Below are 23,411 nucleotides of genomic sequence, written 5' to 3'. Positions count from 1 at the left end.
CCTACATCTAAGCACTAAATAACATGAACCTACATGCTGCACACGCACATCATTTTTTATGTGGATGTACATTTAAAACTTTTATTGTAACACAAGGCACATACAGTATTTTAAATTAGCATGCTAACACAGTATTTTGTAAATGGCATGCATCATTTAAATCATACACACACATTGCAGTCAGACCTCTTTAAGACAAATGCAAAATGAATAAACAGTAGCCTTTACATATTCAGCAGCAGTGTTTAACAAACATTCACATAATGATACAAAAGCTTTTTACAAATGCACACACGCATTGCAAAACATTGCTTGATAGAGACTGTTTGGATGTGTGTGTGGGTGGAGGAGAGTGAAGCTTGGTAAGGCAAATACACAGTTAACCTTGTTAAGGAGGAGAGTAATGTGGTTGCAGCTGAATTAGCAGCCGGCAGCAGCACAGCATCTGTGTGCTGAATGAAGCATGAACATCTGATGGCTTTGATTTACAGACAAGGTCCTGAACCAGACTGTCAAAATGAGCGCTGTTGTTTTCGCAGGCTTTACTTTGCTTAGTAGCTAAGCAGACAACTGGTAATTTTTATATTTGTGTACACCTTTATTATAGTAATTAAAGTAATATAATTGTTTGCCATTCTGGTTGGTGCTTGAGCAACTATATTAAAAGCTGCTCTCTGTGCAAGAGCAGGTGGAGAGCAGTCTAGTCTTGTCTCTTAGCTGTATGAACATACTGTAATACAGAACTGCAACTGAGCAGCTCAATACCTGAAACATACACAGGTGTACTGCATACATTGTTATTTATTTGATGTTTATATGTAATAATTACAGTTATTTTTACATTTATCTCAATGTTGTTGTGCACAAGTGCAGTTTTCACTTCTAATAAATGGATCCGTGTGTCAAAGAAATTTTAAAAAATGCTTTTGTTGTGATGTTGACAAGTAAAATTTTCACTGTCTTTGCTATGATTTGGCTGATGGTGATGGGTTGATGACATCCTATGATTGGCGTGTATTTCTTGTCACATTCTATCTTTTTTTTCATCAATCACAAAATCTTCATTCAGTATTTTCTCTTGAGCAGAAGCTGTCTGCAAGGTAAACAGCTGTCATAGTCTAATCACAAAATCAATCGGATGGATCAGTGATGTCATGATCAGGTCACAAATAGAAATGACCTACATCAATTTTCTGCTGCCATGCAGTCATTTGCTGACTGTGCAAATCCCTTAAATCTGACCAACAAAGGCTGTGTTTTATTACAATATAAAATTATCCATTACATATTACATCACATTATCTATTACATTTCAGATAAGTGGCTGAAAGTGGATGAATGTGCAACATTTTTCTCTCTGCACCATCATCTATGCTTTGTACAATGTTTATATATTCCAGTCTACCTTGCTGGTGAATGTTCATACTGCTCATTGGTTCTGCATCTTGATGATGCCGAGTGCTCAGCCATGATGTAGCTGTATAATCGGGTCATCCTCTTTCCATGTAACCATCCTTCCTTCATTGCTCTTTTTATTGCCTTGATTGCAGCTCAGCTCCAGTTGCAACAAGCTTTTTAATTGGTGTGTTCTTAGATTTTCATTGGCTGCTTTTACTTGTCTCTACTGCCAGGCTACTTTTACATAATGAAAGATTCAGGATGTCCGCGTGTGCCTTCTAAAAGAGTGTGTAGTATTTGGGCAGGTTCGTGTATGAGCAGTGTGAATTTATATGTTGTGTGTAAATGAGGATGTTTTAAGTCACAGTCATCCGCTGAGAGATAATTAATGGGAAAGAGGCGCCTGTATTTTTATCCCTGTGTCACAATTCTTATCTGCCATATTAATTTCAGGACAATTGGAAGGAGAGTGGAGAGAAGCCTAATTCTCCTGCTAATCCCTCAGGCCTCTAGTTCTTCTATGCATAAACACATCACAGGGATAAAACTTTAAAGTCTCAACTGTGGCTTTTATGCTGTGGTGCTTGAAGGTTTGTGAACCAGTCATGATTAATCCTCAAACTAGATAAAGGGAACCCTGCTACAGATGTGCTGGCTAACCTGCACATTATAACTAATATAAAAGCTATTACATTATTCTTAATTTTGTGTAAAACCAGGGGCATCCAAGCTGTCCTGATGCCCCTCCCCTGAAATTCCCAGCTGGGCTCCCTGTCAGTCCAAAGTGTGAGAATTCATAGCTCGGTGAATTAATGGAGGTCTTGAAGAGACACTGGGGAGCTGAGGAGTGCAGTCTGTCTGCCCTTGCCCTTGATGCCTGCCCATATGATTCCACATTCTTGTTAAATATTGTGGTGTGTCAGTTTAAATTCTGTTCTGTGAGTTGACTGTTTGGCCGTCCTCACATCACAACACAATATAGAAGCAGCCCGTCTGTGGAAGGGATGAATTATACATTGCAAATGCAAAAAAAAACCCAAATGCTACCACTATTACTACTTAAAAAACTCTGTGTTGTTTCTACCTGTTTTCAACCCTGCTTGTGATGATAAGTTAAAATTAGAGCAAACTCCAAAGCACCTTTACTATTCCTGTATTCAGAATGGTTTAAACATATGGGTGAGTTGCTGAAATTAAAATGTTATTCAGATAGGAATCTTTCTCACATTCTACCCATCAAGTTTATTCAAGTCACTACAGGTTTCTCATGTTGTCTGCTTCACTTCCTGCTGTTCTCCACCTGGATGCAGATGTGACCGGTATGGTTTGCCAGCAGTATCCAGCTGCATCTGAGCTCCAGGCTCAGTTAATATGCGATGGCACACTGACAGTTCCATTAAACCATATTTATGGCAGCCACAAATAATCAATATGCAGATACGCCAGGCTGTCCGCATTCATAGAATTGTGTTTGATCCAGCAGTGCAATGCATCAAACTGCCATACTCAGTGACAACAGAGACAATATACACCATCACTGGCATTGTTTGTCCCCATAGACCTCTCTCACTTCCTCACTCTCTCTGTCTCGGATCCTCTTTTATTATCATCTTTACCCCATCCTCCCTCCTTTTGTCACATTTGCTATCCTTCTCTATGTAAACACTGGAAGTTAAAATCTCTAAAAGATTATAAAATACATCATCTACTCAGACAATGAAAAAAGATGTACACTCCTATTTGAGTCCTAGTGAGTACAGTACTGTGAATCTCTGTAATTAAACAGTCTGTGCTCCCTCCATAGTCTGTCCCGTTGGTGCATTGGGCAGGATTTGTACAACAATAGACATTCAGCCATAGGACATATCTGAGATGTGCAGGCTCCCACTCATTCTTATATATATATATAGAGTGTTCTGCAAAGCAGCAAGTGTCAACAGTGGGACAGTAAAGACTCATTTTTTAAAGCTACAGTCGGCAGCTGCATGCACCAGTAGACAAGTTCTTTTGGGCACAGCACTATTCAACATGCTTATTGTAAAGTGCTAAGGAACAAAAATGTTATGAAGAGCGTCAGAACGTTGATGTTGGATGATTGGATTCATCTTTTTAATATTTTTGTAGCAGTAGCAGTTAATCTAAACTAACTATAATAGTTATTGTGTGGATGCTTTTATCCAAAGTAAACACAAATATAAGCATCTTCCACAACTGGAGTAGCACGGGATCGAACTCCTAACCCTGCATTCATGCGATGACATGTTTACCTTCCTGACCCACAGCCTTTTGTGCGACGGGGCACAGACTCTGATCTTCTGTGTGAACGTTGGGCTGCCTGTTTTCCCAACAACTGCTGCAAACTGTGCACCCTCACTTTCTTTAAATGCACATGCCTTTCTGCTTTGGCACTGAGTGTTGACATGGCAGCCAAATCAGGCACTGCGAAACAGGCCAACGTGAACATGCTGCCAAAGCTTACTGGACAGAGACCCAGCTTCTTTTCCAAAGCAGTGATGTTTAGCGCTTAAACATGACAGTAAGTGTGAATTGGAAACTGTTTTGTTTGGTTGTGTGTATGTAGGTTTTCTTCACACTCATTTCGTACACAAACATTCTGCTTTGCCACCAATTCTGCAGGTACAGAAGCGATTTTGATGTCCTCAGTGATGATGTCGAGCTGCAGGCTTCACGAATCTGCATGTGAAGTAGGATGGTTGACCAACCAACACACTCAGGCAGAGAGTCGTCCACCCCAAAGACCGGACTCCAAAACACAATATGAGCGATATAGTGTACACAGTCCAGTGCAGTGAAAAATGCTCTGAGCTTTACATTGGAGAAACCAAACAGCGGCTACAGAGGAGGATAGCACAGCACAGGAGGAGTAACACCTCAGGACATGAATCAGCTTAGACACAACCTGTCTTTTATTTATCATGCTGCCCTTTCATCAGGCCCAATTCACACCTTCACCAGGTTGGACGCACCTAACGATCCACTATAGGGGATAAGAGGTGTTGGCAGAGCTGTGACTGCTACATCCTTCACATCCTGAGCAACATAAAAGATGGATGAAGAGATTCTAATGAATTAGTAACACCTCTTCATTTTATGTTTGGAAACATTTCACTCCGTGAAAAAGGAAATCCTTGAAAAACAGTCGACGATGCTGGATTGCCGGTGACTGATCATACAGAACTTACTCTGCTCATTTATTGTGCTGTGAAAAATCGTGTATCAGCACTTGAGTTAATATAGATAGATGTTGATGTTAAGTCTTCAGTTAGGCGATGGGACTGTGTTTAAAGAAAGCAGGGCTGAATGAAGAGTAGAGAGCAGCGGGTCATCTGATGAATGGATTCACTTACAGCCAGCAGTGTAATGCTTAGTCATGATCAATCATCAGCCACACGCCTCTCCTCTCTCTCCTGCTCTTCTTCTTCCCTCGTATCTCCTCTTCTTGCTTCTTTACTCCTCTCTGCTTCCCATCCCTGCTCCTATCTCCTGCTTTCCACTTTCTCCCCACCCTCTTTCTGTCCGGCTCTCGGTCTTTTTCCTCCATTTTTCTCGCCACCTTGTTTTATCATCTGCTTCTCTCCTCCCCTCCCCTCTTCTTTTTGCTTCATCTGTTCCTCTTGTGTTGCAGGTTTATCTTTATCTGCAGGGTCAGGGTTAGATTACGGTGCATGAGATTTCTAGACAATAAAAAAAGGATGCTAAAATATTTCAGAATTTTCTTTCCAGTCTACATGTTAAACATTTGGAAAGGGGACGTAAAAGTTAACTTGGAAAGAAAAAACACTCACATTTTCAATACTAATTCACTTTAGTGTGGACAAGGTTGGGGAGACAACAGTCAGTATGCTAAAATAATAAGGAGGGGCAAGAGATAGGCATCGAGTCAGAGCTGCCTCCCAGCACAGGAAATAACATTAGGTTCATTTTCTCTCTGTGTCTCTGTCACACACACACACACACACACACACATTTTGGTATGGGAGTCAGTGTGAGGACACTCATTGACATAATGCATTCCCGTAGGCCATGCTAATCATCATTGTCTCTCGTTGTCCTCCATGGAACAGCTCCTCCTGTTTCTCTTCATCAGTCTCCAGATTGAACTTGACTGAGACTCAAACCTGTGGCTCAGCCTCATTCCTGTAATGGACCAATCCAACAGCCTGGATCGAACAATATCAGAAAGCCCATCTTGGTCCTTCTGCTCTGACTTTCATTAAAATAAATGGTTAAATGCATTTCAAATGTTATTGGGACGTAAGGATTCTTATTTGATGACCTTTTGTCTAAAGCAGTGTTTTTATCACCTCTCTTTTCTATAGTAAAGCAGTTCTTTAAACTAGCAGTGATTCTAACTGGACTAGACAATTAGACTAACCGTTCTTATGGATACGGAGAAATGCAAATACTAACGGAGGGTAACGTAACATTTATGGTGACGTAATGCAAAAGCAGCACAGGGTACTGTAGGTTCTGCAGCAGCAGCAAAGGCCGTTTTCAAGCTGGATGAACACAAATGAAGTATGGAGCTGTACAAAACTGCCTTTCCCTGCAGCTGCATGGTCCACTTAGTTTTTCCCCCTTTCCCTTTTTAACATTTAACATTTCACAGCTCACAACAAAGCACAAGCACAAGTTCTGTGCCACAAAGGGCACCTTCTTCAGTTAATCTGTGAGTAAACATAAACCTATTTTCCATGATCAAAATGGACTTTCTAGTCATTTTGAGACCTCTCAAGAGCTCTCTTCAACATCCCCAGTTTGACCCAACAAATACTTTATAATATATTACATTATTGCATGAAATACTGCACAATATAGTCCTATTGCCTGACTTCTATCACCTTCATCTTCTCAGCGGGTGCTGAGTTTCACTGTCTCCGTTTCACTGTGCAGTCGTGTTTGGTCAGCTAGAGCTTCCCTCTTTGTCAGTATTTGTGTTGACTTGGTTGCAACAGTAAGTAGATTAAGGGACCAGTGATTGAGGGCAAATCAATTACTGTAGCTCAGTGGTCTGTGTTTAGGGGGGTTACTGTAGCAGTTACTTGCTGTGTTCTGGCCACAACCACGTTACCAGTCTGCTTTTCTAATATTCATGTTCTAACCCTTAGATTTTCATGCTTGATGCAGACACTGGCTTTCTGTGGTGTTTTTGTCCTGTGTTCTCTTCACTCTCATAAAGTAGAGAACAGTAGAACCTTATGAAGAGTTCTAGTGATTTTAAGATGTGCGTCATTTCTTTTTATATCACCGACTCCTCTCCTGTCATGTTCTGCCAGGAATCTGTAAACTGGCAAATGTCCAAGGACCATGGTCCAACCTTATTCTTACACTTCACCTTCTCACAGCCGTGCGTTTCTGCTTATATTCGTTTAGACAAAATACCACCTCAGCTTTGCCGAGGAGGTTCTCTGGGATGTGGCGCGGCTCCTCTCCTCCCACCGTCTCCTCTTAGTTTTTCCCGGAGGGGACTCGATCATTTCGCCTCCTCGTCTCTCACTTGTTGGATGTGATTTCTCGCGTCCTGACGCTTGTCTTGTCCCCTTGGAGCCCGAGAAGACAAGTGCTGCGTGCTACTGTTAAAGCGTCTTTGCGGGTTACCTGCGCGTAAAAACAAACATTTATGCCGAAGCGCTGTCTCCGTTCTCACACGTATGTTTGATCCTGTTGTAGCTCAGTGGCGATGCTCCGTTTTGTCGGTTTCCTTCCTCGGCACCCCTCCCTCTGACCTCTAGTCCACTGGACTCACAGCAGGACTGTTGGGATTTCCTGGCCGCGTTGTGCGCTCCGGACTCCAGCTCGTCTTTGGAGAAGTTCCACCGCCGTCCGGTGCACAGTGCTTCTCTGCTCTTTTCATGGTCAAACTCCACAGGATTAGCTCGAGTTGGACAAACGGACCATGTAACCAGATCAGGTATGTGCACTGGTGAAAAGGAGAGACAATGACAGGAAAGACATTTTAGATGCATGTTTATTCTTTGGATTCAAACCTTAGAAGTTGTAGCAAAATCTCTGAGCTTTGCTGTGAATAATTGTCTTAGTATCAGGGTAAATGTCACATTTACGCACCATGTAAAACTGTGATTTCAGCTACATTTTTACTTTTAATTTAACATGAAATCAGTGCCAGAGAAGCAGCTCAGCAGGAGCAGCAATCTTGGGGTTTTTCTATTTTGCTGCCGTTGTGATCTTCTTTTATACTGGATCCATCTGGTCTGGAGAGGCTGCTGCTGCTGCTGACATTTGATAAAAAGGACTGCATCTTTTCTAATGGAAAAGATAACGAGAAGAGAAAGGCAGTGTCTTTGGTGTAGGGGTTGAATTCCCACTTGGGTGCCCAGTATTTCTATAAAATCATGGTGCACATTGCACAAAATCAGGATCCTGAGTCTCTGTGGGTTGAGCACGGCACTCGCTCTAAGTGTGAAATCCTACTCATGATGTGAAGATATCAGAAGAACAACGTCTATGTGGATAAAATATAGTTTTTAATTCTAAAGGTTGCCAGATTATACTAACTGTAATGCAACCTTTCTGCCAGAAAGGACAAACACAGTTAGATTGACTTTTTAAAGTCAAATTTCCCTGTAGAATAAAGATATTTCATCACCTAGCTGTTCAAAGAGATACAAATGCTGGAATTTGACTTCCTCTGTTTAGTGTCAGTAGATACACTTGACAAGGTTTAATTCCTAATAAATTAATACTTTTGATATTCAGATTTATATGTTTAAATTATATGCACATTGTGTCACTGCACCTTTTTGTTGGTTTGTAAAAAAAAAAAACCCTTTAAAGACATAAGATTGGGTCTTTTAGGTGAAAATAATTGAAAAGTGATTTACACGTGGGCAGACATGTTAACATCATCTGACTTTCACTTCCAAGTTGCATACCAGGCATGTCTGGCATCCAAAGTTCAGTATTTGAAGTGTATTGATCTCTCACATCAGCAGCCAGCAGCAGGTGCTGTGCTGCTCTGACCCATTTCTCACAGAGGAGGCAGGAAAATACAGCTTCACTAAATTACTGTGGAGCAGCCTCTTTATATCCGCCTCCCCACCCAACCCCACACACACACACACACACACACACACACTTCGTAATTCCTCCACCTCCAGTGGCTGTGATATAACAGGAAGTGGACTGATTTCCCACAGGAGTCTGCAGTCAGGGCTGTCACGGCAAACACAGCAGCAACAGACAAAACGTATTGAATACATGTTGTGTAATGGTTTGATGTGGGAAAATGCAGCATTTGGTCCGTCTGAGCTAAGTTATTCTTATTTATCACTTCTGTGGCTGGGCTTTATAGTTTGTTTGTTTTTTTAGTGAAACTATAAGGAAAATTTCAATGTCTTAATAATAATAATAATAATAATAATAATAATAATAATAATAATTCTTATAAAACTAAATAACCACTGCAATTGGTTATGATCGTAATGAAAATAAAAGTTCCTCCAGCAAAAGAGTTGGAGAGAGGATGGGAGAAATTAACAGTTACATTTCTAATCAAAGTGAAGTCATTTTTAGTTTACTGTACTGGAGAGGCATGTGCATCATAAATGGAGCGTCTCTTGCTTCCTGGAGGACGACTGCTGTAGTTAACTTTGGTTGATAGCCTGCCTCTAGACGTAAAGCCGTGTCTCGCTTCCACCTGCTGACACTCCACTTTATGTATTTTCTGGGACAACATGCATGAAAGAGTGTTTTCAAGTGGCGGTAGTGGTGTGTATATGTGTATATATGTGTGTGTGTGTGTGCGTGTGTTTGTTGTATTGGGGCACGAGGCGGGTGGGGAGACTCTCAAACTACCCAAGGAAGGGGAAAGTGTTTCAGTGTTTCTGGAGTGGGGTGTGAATTATTGAAAAGCCCTCAAGGTTTTTCTGGTTGGCTGGATCAGTATTTCTTGCCGTACAGTTGCGAGCCGAGTGTCCTGTAGTCACATATTAAAGGCGAGATGAGCTCTGTCCAAACTGCACTGCAGCATTAGGAGGACAAGAAACCAAACCCCTGGGTCTAACTCCAGCTTCAGTCAGATACTCTACCACGACACCAGCTGCAGTTTTCTAACACATTAGATCTCCTGATGATGAGGTCTTAAGGATACAGTACAGTATATGTAATGGTGAATGCAGTTACAATTTATAGAATATAACAATTATTATTTCAATATTTGTGGGGGGAATTATATTAATTAACTAAATAGAGCCACAGCACAATATGCATGTACAGAAACATCGCACTGTTTTTCTCTAGACAGACCTAAGTTTGAATCCTTAAAGCAAGGCATTGTGTTGTAGCGTTAATTAATTCTCCTGCAGACTAATAATTATGACCAGGTTTCATTTGTCTTCAGTTAAAAATACCTGAGTGGACGTATAACTGGATGGTAGTGTTGCATTGTGCAGGGCAGGCTTGGTGAGGATGAGGCCGGTGAGAGGAAGACTGGCTGGCAGAGTCCTCTGGAACAGAAACGCTGTTATCTGCTAATGGAGCTCTACTGCTGCTGGCTGCTGTGTCTGTGGTGACTCATCAGAAACACACATACACATACACAGCAGCAGGAAAAAGTTTGAACACACCTGCTTCAGTGGTTTTGCTTTATTTATTTTTTTTATTTCATTACATTTCATTTCGTACATAGTTGAATACATATTGAAGACATATGTGGAATTACATATTGTGTTGAATAACCCTCATTATAGTTTTATTATTTTTTCTCAGATATAACTATATTTAGCTTTGGCACATTTCTTGTCTTCTTAATGTGCTTTAGACCATCAGTTGTCTTGTGCAGAGGAAGTGTGAGTCCATAGCCCTGTTCATGCCACTACAACCACTGTATAAATCTATATTAAGACCAAACAGTCAGTCTTGTCCTTCATGTTCCTGCATCTTTTCTTACACTGACATTAAGCTAATTTGTCTGCTTGCCTTTTCTTTCTTGCTCTTTGGTCACTAGCCTCACGTTCACAGCTCCATCTATGAAACACACCTACAATATGGGAAGCTGAACACCTGTCCACCCCTCATGACCTTCTCTCTGTTACTTAGACAACCTATTTCAACTTCAAATTACCTTCCTGTTTCAAGCAGAGTGAGAAAACTCCTTTCTCACTCTGCTCAGGCTTCTTTATTTTTCTCTTCTTTCATGAAATTTCATCCCTTTGTCATCACTACCCACCGGCTCCCTGACTTTGTTTTATTCATCATTATTTGAAATATAGAACTGATCCTGTAGCGGCCCTCTTACGCAAGCATTGCTTTAAGCCTAAATCTAACATTTACACATGCAGTAAGCAGTTTTTTTTATAACTCCTGTTAACCAGAGGCAAGTGCAATACGGTACCTAGATCATCAACTCACATGCAATGAATAGTAAGGAGGGAGAGGGTCAGAGGTTACAGGGCTCAGATAATATTGTTGTGGTGTTAGGTGAACATGGAATAGATATGTATGAGAAATATGTGGTGAAATATTTATTAAATATGAATAGAACATGTTGCGCAACTGAGATTTAACTGTAAAACTGCTGATGTCAACATTTTCAACATAACACTATTCAGATTTCACTGTTAGCTAATTCTTATTAGATTAACACTTGACTTAAAATGTTTTTTATTAACACTAATTAAATAATACTGGATATAACTGACTTCTTTTGTACACATACCCACTTTTTTTTAAGTTAGTTCGGCTGCAAAACACACGTTATATAAGGATTTAATATCTTAAATATATAAGAATCGATTTCAGAGAAATAAAATGTGTCAATATGCATTTTAAAAATGATCACTTATAAAAATGACTGAAGAGAGAGAGAATGTATTTGAAACATATAATGAAGTATATGAAGTGCTGTAGATGATCTCATCAGTTGCAGCTTCAGATACTGTATGGAAATAATTAGATGAGAGCCACCACCTAACTAATGCAGAAAGACGAGAGGAGATTTGAGTCTTTGTTTGTCCTGGAAGCATTTCCTCTTCTGTGTGTCTGTTCACAGGATGGCACAGTGGATTCAGTTACCATCCTGCAATCTGAAGGTCATACAGCAGGTTCAGTTCTGTGCCCGGCTCTGTCTTGAGCATCTCACTGAAACTCATACCTGCTCGTTCATTCGGGCTGGTTTATTTTAAATATATCCATTTTGACAATCGAGGAGGAGGACAGGTTGATCACAGTGGCTATGTTTTACAATACAACCAAACATTCAGCTCATATATACTGTGTATACCATAGAAAACATGAAGAATGAGCAATGAAAATAAATTTGTAGCTGGTTCAGAATGTTGGTCACGGTGGTAAAATGCATTTGTCCACAGACAAATGGCTAATTCGAAGTTTGATGGTTTAATTTCTCATGGTAAAACAATTATATCTGCTAGTCCTTAGAGAAAGCTAACAACTCATTAACCTCTCCTTCTGCTCTTCTGCTCCTGAGCAAGGCATCTCTGCAGCCCCGACGTCTTCCTGCTCTGCCATCTGGCTCTGCTCCCTCACTGTATTAACTGTCACAGATAAAATGTCCATGTGAATGTATGCTAATGTAATATTCGTGGTACATTACTCCCTCAAAGATAGAAGCTGAACCATTTCATTTCCTTTTATGAGACTGCTGTGCTGACCAGCAGAATGGCAGTACAGTAATTACATCTTCCCAGGCTGCCCGCTGCCCTATACTGGCTGTTCAGTCAACGATGCAGCACCGCTGCCAAGTGTGAGAGAGAAGCTGAAATATCACAGGGCAGTAGGGAGGAGCTGAGCAGCTATAATGAAATGTCTAAGCTGTAGGCATGTTTAAAGTCTGTTCCTTTTCCTGCTGAACTTCTTTGCAGTGAATCTGTTTAAACTGTGCATAAATTAAGTAGGAAATCAATTCAGCTCTTTCAGTTTGAAGGGCAAGTGAGCAAGTCAGTAACTCTCTTCTGGCTTTGATTGTTTGTGGATAATCCTAACAAGCTGTGGTTGACATTAAACATTTAGCACTTTGTGGGTTCATCCTACAATTGACCCAATTTCTACTGTATAAAATGTTGAATTATGTTGTATAGCATTTACAAAAACAGTGGAGGTTCACTTTATACAATTCGTCAATTATTAAATTTAATAAAATTTAAATCTCCACTTTGGGTTAAATATCTCTCGAAGTTCTTTCTTGTTCATTTGTGAACGAAACATTGTTTTGTTGATTGTAAATTTTGTAAGAAATTCAGGAGTGTGCTGCCCGAGGGTATGTGCCATTACAAATTTGGATAACATGGTGGTATCATGAGAAGATATAGTTATTCCAAGGCACTGCCATTTCCTTCTTGAACATTTTTTTCTGGCTTGGTGTGAAGATATATCCCCCATGGATCAGTGCCCATTTGCCTAATGACTGAGGCAGCGTCACTGTCTCAGTGGGTTTTACCTTTGGCCTAAACGTGTAGTGCTGCTGTCAGTGCTGCTCATCTGTTTAAAGAGATTTCAGCTGATTGCAGTGGATAAAAACATTCAGCATAATCCTGTTAAAGTATCTAGAACACAATGCTTTTACCTCTTTGACCTTCTCCCTATGTATTAAATTGTTGTTTAATACATCTTGATAAGCATTTAATAATTGGCATGCACAGGATGGAAAAACACATACGACCACATTTATCCTGCACAAAATTCTAATCTGATTCCAAGAGACAGGTGTAGGCCCAGCTGGAACCAAACAAATGTGTTTAATATACTGTATAAGCTTCAGGACGTACCGTACCTTAATACTGTTTTCTGACACCACTATGTTCTATATACACATTTTCCTATGGATTGAAAACTGGGTGCTGACTGGTTTGAATACAAAGTGTGATCTATGCTGCTCCACTGCTGCCTCTACACTACAGCAGTTGTACAGTAGCATTACAACATCTTCTGTTGTGGTACAGGTAGGCTATAATCAATGTGTGCGGCACACAGACTTTGATATTTTGTGTAGAGTGTATGTGAGTTGTTGTAATGGTCTTCCAGTCAAATTTAATCATCACGTGTCTGAGCAAATCCACCTACATGTCTTAGTTTAAGAGCTGTCAGGCTTTGCGCCCATTGTGGTTTTTAATGGACTCGCCAAAAACCTCCCCATGCCACCAGTTCTCTTTCACTGATGCGATTTAAGAACATTTTAAATAATTACATACTGTCACAATCACACATTTTTTCCAGCAATGGCTTCACATAGTGCCAAACACTGGATTTTGCTGCTGATCTACGTTGTTCTAGGTTTTTCTTGACATATTTTTCCCTAAGGTAAGGTAGGATTAATATGTTAAACTAGTTAATTACTGTTAGCTACGTGTTTTCATTAATGTTTTTGTTGAATTCTTACCAGAAAAATATCTGTAATTTCTAACACTCTCTACACTTTCTCAAAGCATCTCAGTCACTCTCATGTAACTATGTGCCAAATTTAGTATTAGTATTAAAAACTCCCTGGATGCATTATTTATTTGTCAGCATTTTTAGTAGGGTCTTAGAGTAATTGTGACTGTAGAAACAAGCTGTTTATTAGTTGTACCAGCAGCAGCAGCAGCAATAGTACTCACGACTGTGATAGTAATGAATGTGCTGTAGAGCGAAAGAGGGTAGGAGTCTGTTGGGAGACCCATAGCAATTCCTGGCCTGGATATACAGTGATAGTCTTTTATGGGAAAGGAAGAAATTGGATTTGGCATGTATAAAAATTACAGATAGGCTGTGATTAATGAATCTTTCACTTGCCATGTGAGTAAAGGTATTCACCACATCTTGAGCCACAGCAAGTGTCCAGAAAAGGCTGAATCAGGAGTTGGCAGGCCGGCGTACAGTAGTCTGGAGAGCTGCATAACAACATAAAGTACACTGGATATAAATCTGCCATCAGTGTATACAGGATTGGAACAAGGTCCAAATTTGAACAGTGGAAAAGACTCGGACTGTGTTCCAACTGTCTGTCATTTTATCTCTCTCCATCTTCACTGGGACAAAGCCGGTTTAGTACCTTTATTGATCATCTTTCCTAGACAGGTCCATGAGGATAATTCTTCTCATCTATTGCATTCTTTTCTCCAGATGATCATGAGAAAATCAAGTAATTGAACTTGTTCAATGTCATCAGTCTGTGCCTACTGGGCTGTGACTGCTGCAGCAGCTTAAGAGCTTCTGTAGGTCCTTTAATACATCAAGGTGGTTTTCAAGGTCACATAAAGTATGTACAGTAGATGTTCACATCCAGGATGTGCAAATATTCTCTCTCTACGTTTTAGTAACCTGCTGTAAAGATATTTTTTAACATGCAATCTCATCTTTTCTGTATGTTCTGTATTTTGCCTGCTGTTTCATAAGATGTTTTCCACTGCATCTAAAAGTAGCACTTAGTACAGTACATGTATAGTTTTTAACTGGGGGTAAACTGGGAAATGGTGTTGTGGTAAAATGTTTTAACATTGGTAATGAAAGAATATGAAATATGCTCACGTGTCTCATTGCAAATGCAACTCATGCTATAAGTTATAGTACTTTTAAAAAGGTGCACATTTATAAACATTCTCTGAATTAATACTGTAGCAGTAAGAGTAGTATTAAAGAGCTCGGTGTGCAAAGCTCCAAATGCCAAATAAGGGGTGATTCCCTGAGTTTTCATCTATTGCCACTAGCTGGTTAGAGTTTTCATGTACCCAGTTTCCAGTGATTCACAGTACATAACAGTGCTAATGAGTTAAACGTAAGTGCAAAGAAGCTTTTTGCCAGATGTTATTTATGCAATTTTAGTTGCAAGTTTAGAGTTTAAGCTATACTGCAACCACCAAACACAAGTGAACCATGTAGAGTCTACTTTCAACATACACCTGACAATAAATAATCCACACAGTTTTACCTGAGATTTAATTTGGTGCCAGTGTGAAGTTTGTCAGTGCAGCTTTAACAGATTATGTTATTTTCTTTTGATATTTTACCCCTGATTGTACTTTTACAGAAAATAATCTTCATAAAAAGAAATTCCACAGTTTCTAACGCGACCCCCTAAATTGCATTTGCTTCACACCCACACATGCAAACAAACACAAATTTACACACACATGGAAACACACACACACACATGCCCACGCAGGGCCGAAACAGAGACAAGGGAAATAGATAGAGGAAAGCCTTTGGAATTCCAGATAACCGGATTAGACAAATTACATTTTAAACTGTGAACATCAATCCTGTTTGGATGTGTGACTTGTTTTCTCGCTGTTTACTATGGCAGCCATAGAGCTGTGGAGTTTAGATGACAAACTGGTGCTTTCCAAAATAATATGTGCTGCAGTTTTGCCTGAATTATTGCTGGATTTACTGGGTTTACTTGCTTTGAGTCTTATTTGTTGCTACTGGAGAGGCCAACATTTGAATTGTAGGAACTCAAAGAAGTTTCATCCAGAATTGATGAGCATACATACAGTTATACAGCATTCTTGTATGTTATTTTGCACTTTAATGAACGGGATTAACAAACAGAAAAAATAGAATCGACAGTAAGGGAGAGAAGGTTGTTTCCCTTTATAATACAGCCCAAAATATTCATCATTGTGGTCCAACAAGGCCGTGGAACTACAGTTAAGAGTTAAGAGTTAACTACAGTTTACTCCTTCATCAGCAATACAAACACTTCAATCTGGCAAAACATGGTTTTTCAATTCTTTTATTTTGTTAATAACAGTGAGCTGGCAAACGGGCCATGCAATTGCTTAATCAGCACTTACTTTAAAGACTTGTTTGTTTTACTAATACAGGTTGATGCTGTGTCATCATCTTAATACTCCCTATTGTTCATTGGCGTGGTGTTGAGTGTTGAGAATCAGTTTTGACCTACCACCAATTTAAAGCGAAGTTAAGAATATGCTTGAATGTTTTGTGGTTTCATATACAGTATGTGCATGTTGTATAATGGAATAATCATGTTACTGTAAAATCAAATTAGAAAGAATTTGACCTAAATGCAGAAAATAAGATGACCTTAAACACTCTTTTCTCATTAACCTTTATCTGCAATGACAAAAGTACAAAATCCTCACATCCTGTCACAGATTTCAACCAAACTGACATTTCAGAGATTGAGCAAGAAGCGAACAAATTGGTGATTTGCTCAAACATACCGGACCGGACATATTGTGGAGATGAAACCTGTGGCCCTTATGTTACAGGACAGATGGTGTTTGTATTGTGTTTGGAGGAGTAGATTCTGACATAAGCTTCCTGCTGGTCTGAGCAATTTAAGATCCAAAGAATCAATCTTGTAAAAATACTCTAGGGCAGTCAAGGTCCTTCAGATGCTCTTGAAGACTGATGGCCAAGACTCAAAAGGGAGTACTCCATCAGAGAGAGAGCTCATTACTCAAGGAAATACATAGGAAACTTGTAGTTTTATGACATGAGGGGACTTCTATTATTCTACAGATAAAGACTGATTACATGTAGTGTTTAAACATCATAATAGTAGCATCATCTTATTCAGTAATGGCATCATAATAGACTAAAACCGAGTGCAGTTTTTCATTACATGAATGCATGTAACACAATGTAACCTAACAGTGAAATGTAATTTATTAAAAACGCATAGTTTAATGCAGTGTTGTATAAATAAATATAATGTCTATAATGTATATAATACATATAATAATGTAACATGTAAGATAATACTACAAAATTGTTTTGATTCTTACCAATCGAAAGCAAATCAACTGCCTTACAGGTTGCTAGGAACAAACAACACTAATTCTGTAATTGTGACTTAAACATTACTCGAATTTGACTATGTGTTTCTGTTGAATTAGAGGTTGCAGGCATTGATTCAATTATCTGGTGACAGGTTACTGCACCTCCAAATAACAAACATGCATTTAAAAAAAAACAGTGCCAGTGTCAATCAGAGTGATGGGAACAGCGATGGGATGATGTAAAATGTATTTTGTGGTTGAAAAGTAGTGAACCCACAATGCAGTGCAGCTCCACTCCACAACTAGGTCATGTATGGGATTGTGTCTGTGAGGATGTCGTCATCCACAGGGAATAAAAACATACTATTATTATTATTTTTGCCACCTTGGTGGAAACAGAGCTACAGACTTGTTGCTAGTTTTTGTGTATTTCTATCTATCTGGAAATAAGTGGAGTAAAGGATCATAGGAACTAATAAAAAGTCTAGAAACAAGCTAAACGCCTCCTTTAAATCTATGAATCCTTGAAGACTTAAGCCGGTATCACTGGTATACATTATGTATGTATAATACTTTAAGCTGCTACAATGACATGAATTCTGCTGCTTCACATTTACTAAAATGATTCAGACTTTCTATATATTATACAGCAATATCAATTTTTATTTGCCAATTAGACATTTGTCTTGTGTGGCATTCACTGGTGTTATGTAGTAAATGAAACTACGGTTTCTTTTTGGATGCTGACTGCTGCCGAAGTACTCTGAAGTACTGTTCTGTCTTCTCTAATGGATGTTTTATTAGGATGTCCTGATTTATCTGGTAACGCATGAATGAGTATACTACTGTATAAATACTGTATGTGTGTGTGTGTGTGTGTGTGTGTGTGTGTCTGTGTGTGTGTGTGTGTGTGTGTGTGTGTGTGTGTGTGTGTGTGTGTGTGTGTGTGTGTGTGTGTGAGAAACAGAAAGAGCGGGAGTGAGAGAGAGTCTTATCAGTATAGAGGGCTCCTCAGGCAGTATGGGGGATTGAGGACCACTCTAATCTGGACCCAACGGTGACTGATCCAGTTTTCTTTCTGCTTGTGCTCAGCATGCCTCTGTGTATATGTGTATGCGAGCGTCTGCTGATGCAGATATCTCATGTTCTGTAGTTTGTCAAACGAGGTAAACTCAAATTAATCTAACCAGCAAGTCTGTCTGCTTGCAGAGCAGCACATAAACAAGGAGATGAACAAGTGTGTGCAGTTTTGTGTGTGTGAATAAAGGATGATGTGGTTACTCCATTTCCATTTCCTTCTTGCAGTACAAGTCACCATGCTGGCATTAATTATGAAAAATAGTTAAGAGGAATCTGTCAGCCGTCAACCCATTTAGTCTACACAAATAATTGAAGGCTAGCGTACCTTCTGACAGAAACATGGTTTATGATCTCAGCGGCAGTGTAGTGATTCTGATTGCAGCCTGAGTGAGTGTAGTGCCACCTTCTTGTTTTCAACAGTTTCAGATACTCAGCATGTCTGAGTTATTTTGTAATGCACTTTGGTAACAGTGGATTACACTGCAAGTTGGTGGGGTGGGTTTTAATTGCTCCATGGCCTGTTGGGCAGCTGGTCCTCCAATCCTGTTTTCAAAATATAAAGTAGACTCAACCCGGCCTGCAGCTGGGTAAGGTGGTGCACCGCTCTTATCTGAGGTTCCTGCTGTTGTGAGCGCATGAGAAAACCTGCCGACTTCCCATCAAGTCCTTTACACCATGTGAAATAAACATTCTTCAATGGCGAGGAGGCCTGATTTTAGACTGATCCATGATTAAGTTTGGACTTCATTGAAACGTGATGAGAAGCTTCATCCATCACAATACATTTAAAGGACAAACTGCTCACAGGAGAAGATAATACACACATCCACAGACCTGTCCATTCAAACATTAAACACCCACTTTTCCTTTCCCTACACACACGAAAAGCCTCTTCCTCTGATCCAATTGTGGATTTGACATGTTGTTATCAGCAGGAATAGATTTCACTTCACCTGGGCAAGTCTCAGATTAAAACCCCCAACCAACTGAGCCCCTTGGACACTAAATCACTTTTACTGCTGCTCTCCCATAAACCTGTGTGTGTGTGTGTGTGTGTGTGTGTGTGTGTGTGTGTGTGTGTGTGTGTGTGTGTGTGTGTGTGTGTGTGGTTGAGATAGACAGACAGAGGGTGACAGACACTGCTCAAGAAAATCTATACTTTTTATTGTTTGAAGTAAAGATCATTTAAATACTATGATTCCCAGTATCTTTCCTCTGTGTATTAAAAAAACATTCAGAATGCTTTTTTCTGTTTTCTGTTCCATTGATCATTTGTAATTAGCTTTGAGAAGAACGGGATTACAACCAATGATAACAACCATGGGCACTCCAGGTACAGGTGCTGAAATTGTGTCCTCCCATATATGTAAGAAATGCAAAAATAACTGAATAGTGTGTTGGTGGCACATGTGCCTAGTCATTTTTCAGTGAGGGCCCTGTGCTGCATTACATATTTTTCTGTTCTCTTTGCGCCACCTGGTGGAACAAAGTGTTTACAGTCTTGATTTAAAGTGTGATTTTTTTCCATCATTCCTCTCCCTTTAAGGATGTTCATTCAGTGTGGCTATCCAGTGCTGTAACCTCACTCCTTTGACAATTTGACTTGACTTCTAGTCACCATCATCTTCAACACTCCTCTGATGTAAGTCTGATCTGTCTATCTATCTGTCTATCTATCTATCTATCTATCTATCTATCTATCTGTCTATCTATCTATCTATCTATCTATCTATCTATCTATCTATCTATCTATCTATCTATCTATCTATCTATCTATCTATCTATCTATAACTGTGTCATTTCTCTGCTTTCAGGTGTTAAGCTACTTTGCTGAACGTGAGTACAACAAAAATTAAAGTCACATTTTGTACCAAAGAATATAAAATAATAATATATTTTGGGATCCTGCTAGAGACCTTTGCTGCATGTCTTGTCCCATGTTTGCTGTCTTTCTCTCTACTACCATCACCCCACTACAACCATAAAAATAAATAAATGTTGACATCTTTGTGATGTCATTGGGTTGAAGACAAACTAAGTAACCTGCTGTGTGTAATTATAGGATGACCTTTAAGTTTTTTCTCATACTTACATTGCTGTGTTTAATACTGACCTTTGTGTGATTTGATTAAAGTTAAAGTTGCCTCTAGCCTCTTTTTGACGGTGTCGCTTCCTTTTGTCAGAGTTTGATGGAGAGCTGGTCGGATGACAGCTGGAACTGTTGTCATAACTGGAGGAATACTGGCCACAGTGATACTTCTGTGTATCATAGCTGTGCTCTGTTACTGTAGACTTCAGGTATGGCTCTCTTTACATACACATGGAAGCGTGTTCGCATACATTATTTTGTTCATTCCTTCCTTTCTCTTCGTGCAGCTCTGTTTGTCCTTTCGCATGAAGCTATGATCTCACCCTATTTGTTTTAAGAAAACACTCCAAGATAAGACTCTAATAAATAATAAAACTGTTGTTGTAGAGCTGTAAACTGAAAACGGTTTTGTTTGAAAAGGAAATTACCATCATGTACCTTTATTTCTGTAGTACTATTGCTGTAAGAAGAATGGGTCTGACAGTGGCTCCATCTCTCAGCAACACTTCACCTGCAACGCCTGCAGTGTCACCGGCCTGGACGGGTCTCTCATCACCCCGCTGTCCCTGTCACCTCCAGAGCAGCCCAGATCCTCCGACCTCACCAAATCCACAGGGGGGCGCCGTAGTTACTGCCCCACCTGCTCACCCTATGACTCACCCTTCTACATCCGCACCACAGATGAGATGCGCAACGGTGGCGAGCGGGTCACCTACATGCCCACACACTATGAGAACCAGGCGCTGGCGATGCCACTGCCCGCCGTCCGAGGCTCCCTGCTGAGAGAGACTCAGCGAGGCCGGCGACCTGATTTCTACACCAACACCCGAGCCATCAGCACAGAGGTGTGACCACCCGAAATCCCCCAACACTACCCATACCCACAAAAACCCCTCTATTTGATTACACATACTACACCAGCACTATCACCAACCAGATCACAAGACTCATTTTGACTCCTACAGCAGTTGCTGGTGAGGATCTGCTGGATCGAGACGCACTGTTTGTGGAGGTCACGTTGACACATTTAGTTTTGCTTTTGGGGGCTTTAAGTGAGGATTGTCTAAACCAACTACTGAAGACTAAAGTGTGCACATTATACCCTTACATTTTACATATTCATAATTATATAATTGATGGTGGATAAAGCTGTAGCTATAAAATGTCTTGTAAGAAAGTGTCCCTGTGGCACTGTTTGTTGACTGTTACTGTGACTTTACTGACTGAGGGCTATCTTAGATCATTTATGTTTTTCATTGCTATGTATCTTTCCAATGACTGCCAAATAGACTAAATACACAGTAAATGCAGTATTAAGAAGTACTGTAAGTAGCAACTATGAAGCAATGTTGTCATGATAAACACAATGGACACTGAAATACATTTCTAAAAGCAAGGGCATTATGCCAAAAGGAAAGGTCAACATCCCCTCTACAGTTTTCTGGATCTCTGAGAGCATGTTAGAGTTACAGGAAAGGTGGAAGAGGACAGAAGACTGGAGCTTTCTCTATGCAAGCTGTGTGGCAAACTACTGCATCATGAGTCGTTTTCTTTCTGAGGTTTTCATCTCATCAAATCGACCGACAGAATATCATGAGCACTGTGCACATCGAGGTATCACGATGCTTGCACGTGTAGATAAACCTGAACACATTTAGAACTGGACATGAACACAGCAGTTCAAAGTCGCTTCTGGGTTCTCTCCAAGCAATGATGCCTGAGCCCTGAGAGAAAAGCAACAGTGGTAAGCTTGAGAAGAACTGGGTGAATTTCTCTTTGCTCACAGTGACACAAAAGGTTTCAAATGTAAATATTAACCAGAAGCAATGAAAGCATCTCACTGTGTTCTCGTGGTGGAGATAGATGCACCGTGGGATTTGGATAAGATGTATTTTGAATGAGGGAGTGTGATTTACTAATTTGTCCTGTTTTGTCTACACATTCTTCCTGTACTCCAGTACTACTCTCATGTTGAATCTAATGACTGTGACATTTCTTTTCTTTTCTTGTTTTAAGTACAAATTTTTGTGATTGAAAAATGTTTCACTGTGTTTTTTTACATGGCACGTACCCAATGCTCGCCATACATGATATTCACTGTGACATTTGTCTTTATATTTCTGTGCACAGCAGTATTCAGTGAGCCTGACCAAGCAGTGCAAGAAATCGTAAGGACTGTCATGGTGTGTTAATGTTGGCTAATTTTGCAAGGTGTTTGCAAGGGGGCTATTGTTGTCAATCAAACGTTTAACAAAAATGCACTCTCTGACCTTTTGTCAGTAGTGCATGTAACATCATTTGAATTCAGTGATGAGCAGCTACTTCATTTGTTTATCTATTATCTTTTGATTCAATTTAAATTAGAGCCAACTGCAGTACTTTTACCCTATGCATTTTGAAAAGCCTCAAATTGTGAGTTTTCTCTAGGTAAACTAGATGTTAATCACTAAAATGATTTTGATTTTAATAAACAAATTATGAAATCTCCCGGCAAAAATTATTATTACATTATCATAGATAATCGTTAATTGTCACCATTTCTTTATTTAGCCATTGTATTAAACTATCAATTTTACTATTTACCTATGTAGTTATCTTTGAATATAGAAAAAAACATTTTTAGAAGTGTGGTTAAAACAATAATTGTACACGATAAATACAGAAATAGAAATAATTGACAGTGTTAAATTTTGACAATTAAAGATTTATAACAGCTTGAAATTGGTTCTTTTGTGATCTCAGATTACACACACCACACACACTTTGTTTCCACAGAAATATGTTAACATAAAAAAAAGAAACATTTCTGTAATACTTTTTTCATCACCTCTCAAAATACATTTTCAAAACAAAGTATTCTTTTAGATTAGTTTTTCTCACTAAAGGATGGCATTTTGGGACAAAAAACATAAGCTTTACTGAGGTAATGTACATATGTTCTGAAAACAAACTGAGGAATCTGAAATAATACCATCTGGTGGTAAAGTTGCAATAAAACGTAATATATAATGTCTGCAGGTCTAATTTCACTCTGCAGCATGACAACACTCAGAATCACAGTCTGACAGTATATTCAGAGAGAGAAAATTAAAACACAGAGGCCTGCAACTGATGATATG

General features: G+C 39.5%; 1 protein-coding gene across 1 annotated transcript; it reads left to right on the top strand.

Annotated features, from left to right (window-relative positions):
- Positions 1-6,896: 6,896 nt before the first annotated feature.
- On the top strand, positions 6,897-22,998 carry fam163a (family with sequence similarity 163 member A). The gene is made up of 5 exons (XM_026344847.1): positions 6,897-7,330; positions 19,750-19,845; positions 20,018-20,039; positions 20,387-20,501; positions 20,745-22,998. Exons 4-5 carry the CDS (start codon positions 20,409-20,411, stop codon positions 21,141-21,143), a joined length of 492 nt encoding a protein of 163 aa, XP_026200632.1. The 5' UTR covers positions 6,897-7,330; positions 19,750-19,845; positions 20,018-20,039; positions 20,387-20,408; the 3' UTR covers positions 21,144-22,998.
- The last annotated feature ends 413 nt before the right edge of the window (positions 22,999-23,411 follow it).

The sequence above is a fragment of the Anabas testudineus genome, chromosome 4, assembly GCF_900324465.2.
Source record: "Anabas testudineus chromosome 4, fAnaTes1.2, whole genome shotgun sequence".
NCBI classification, from domain to species: domain Eukaryota; kingdom Metazoa; phylum Chordata; class Actinopteri; order Anabantiformes; family Anabantidae; genus Anabas; species Anabas testudineus.
Note: the sequence above shows the minus strand (reverse complement) of the source record. Positions and strands in the feature narration are given on the sequence as shown.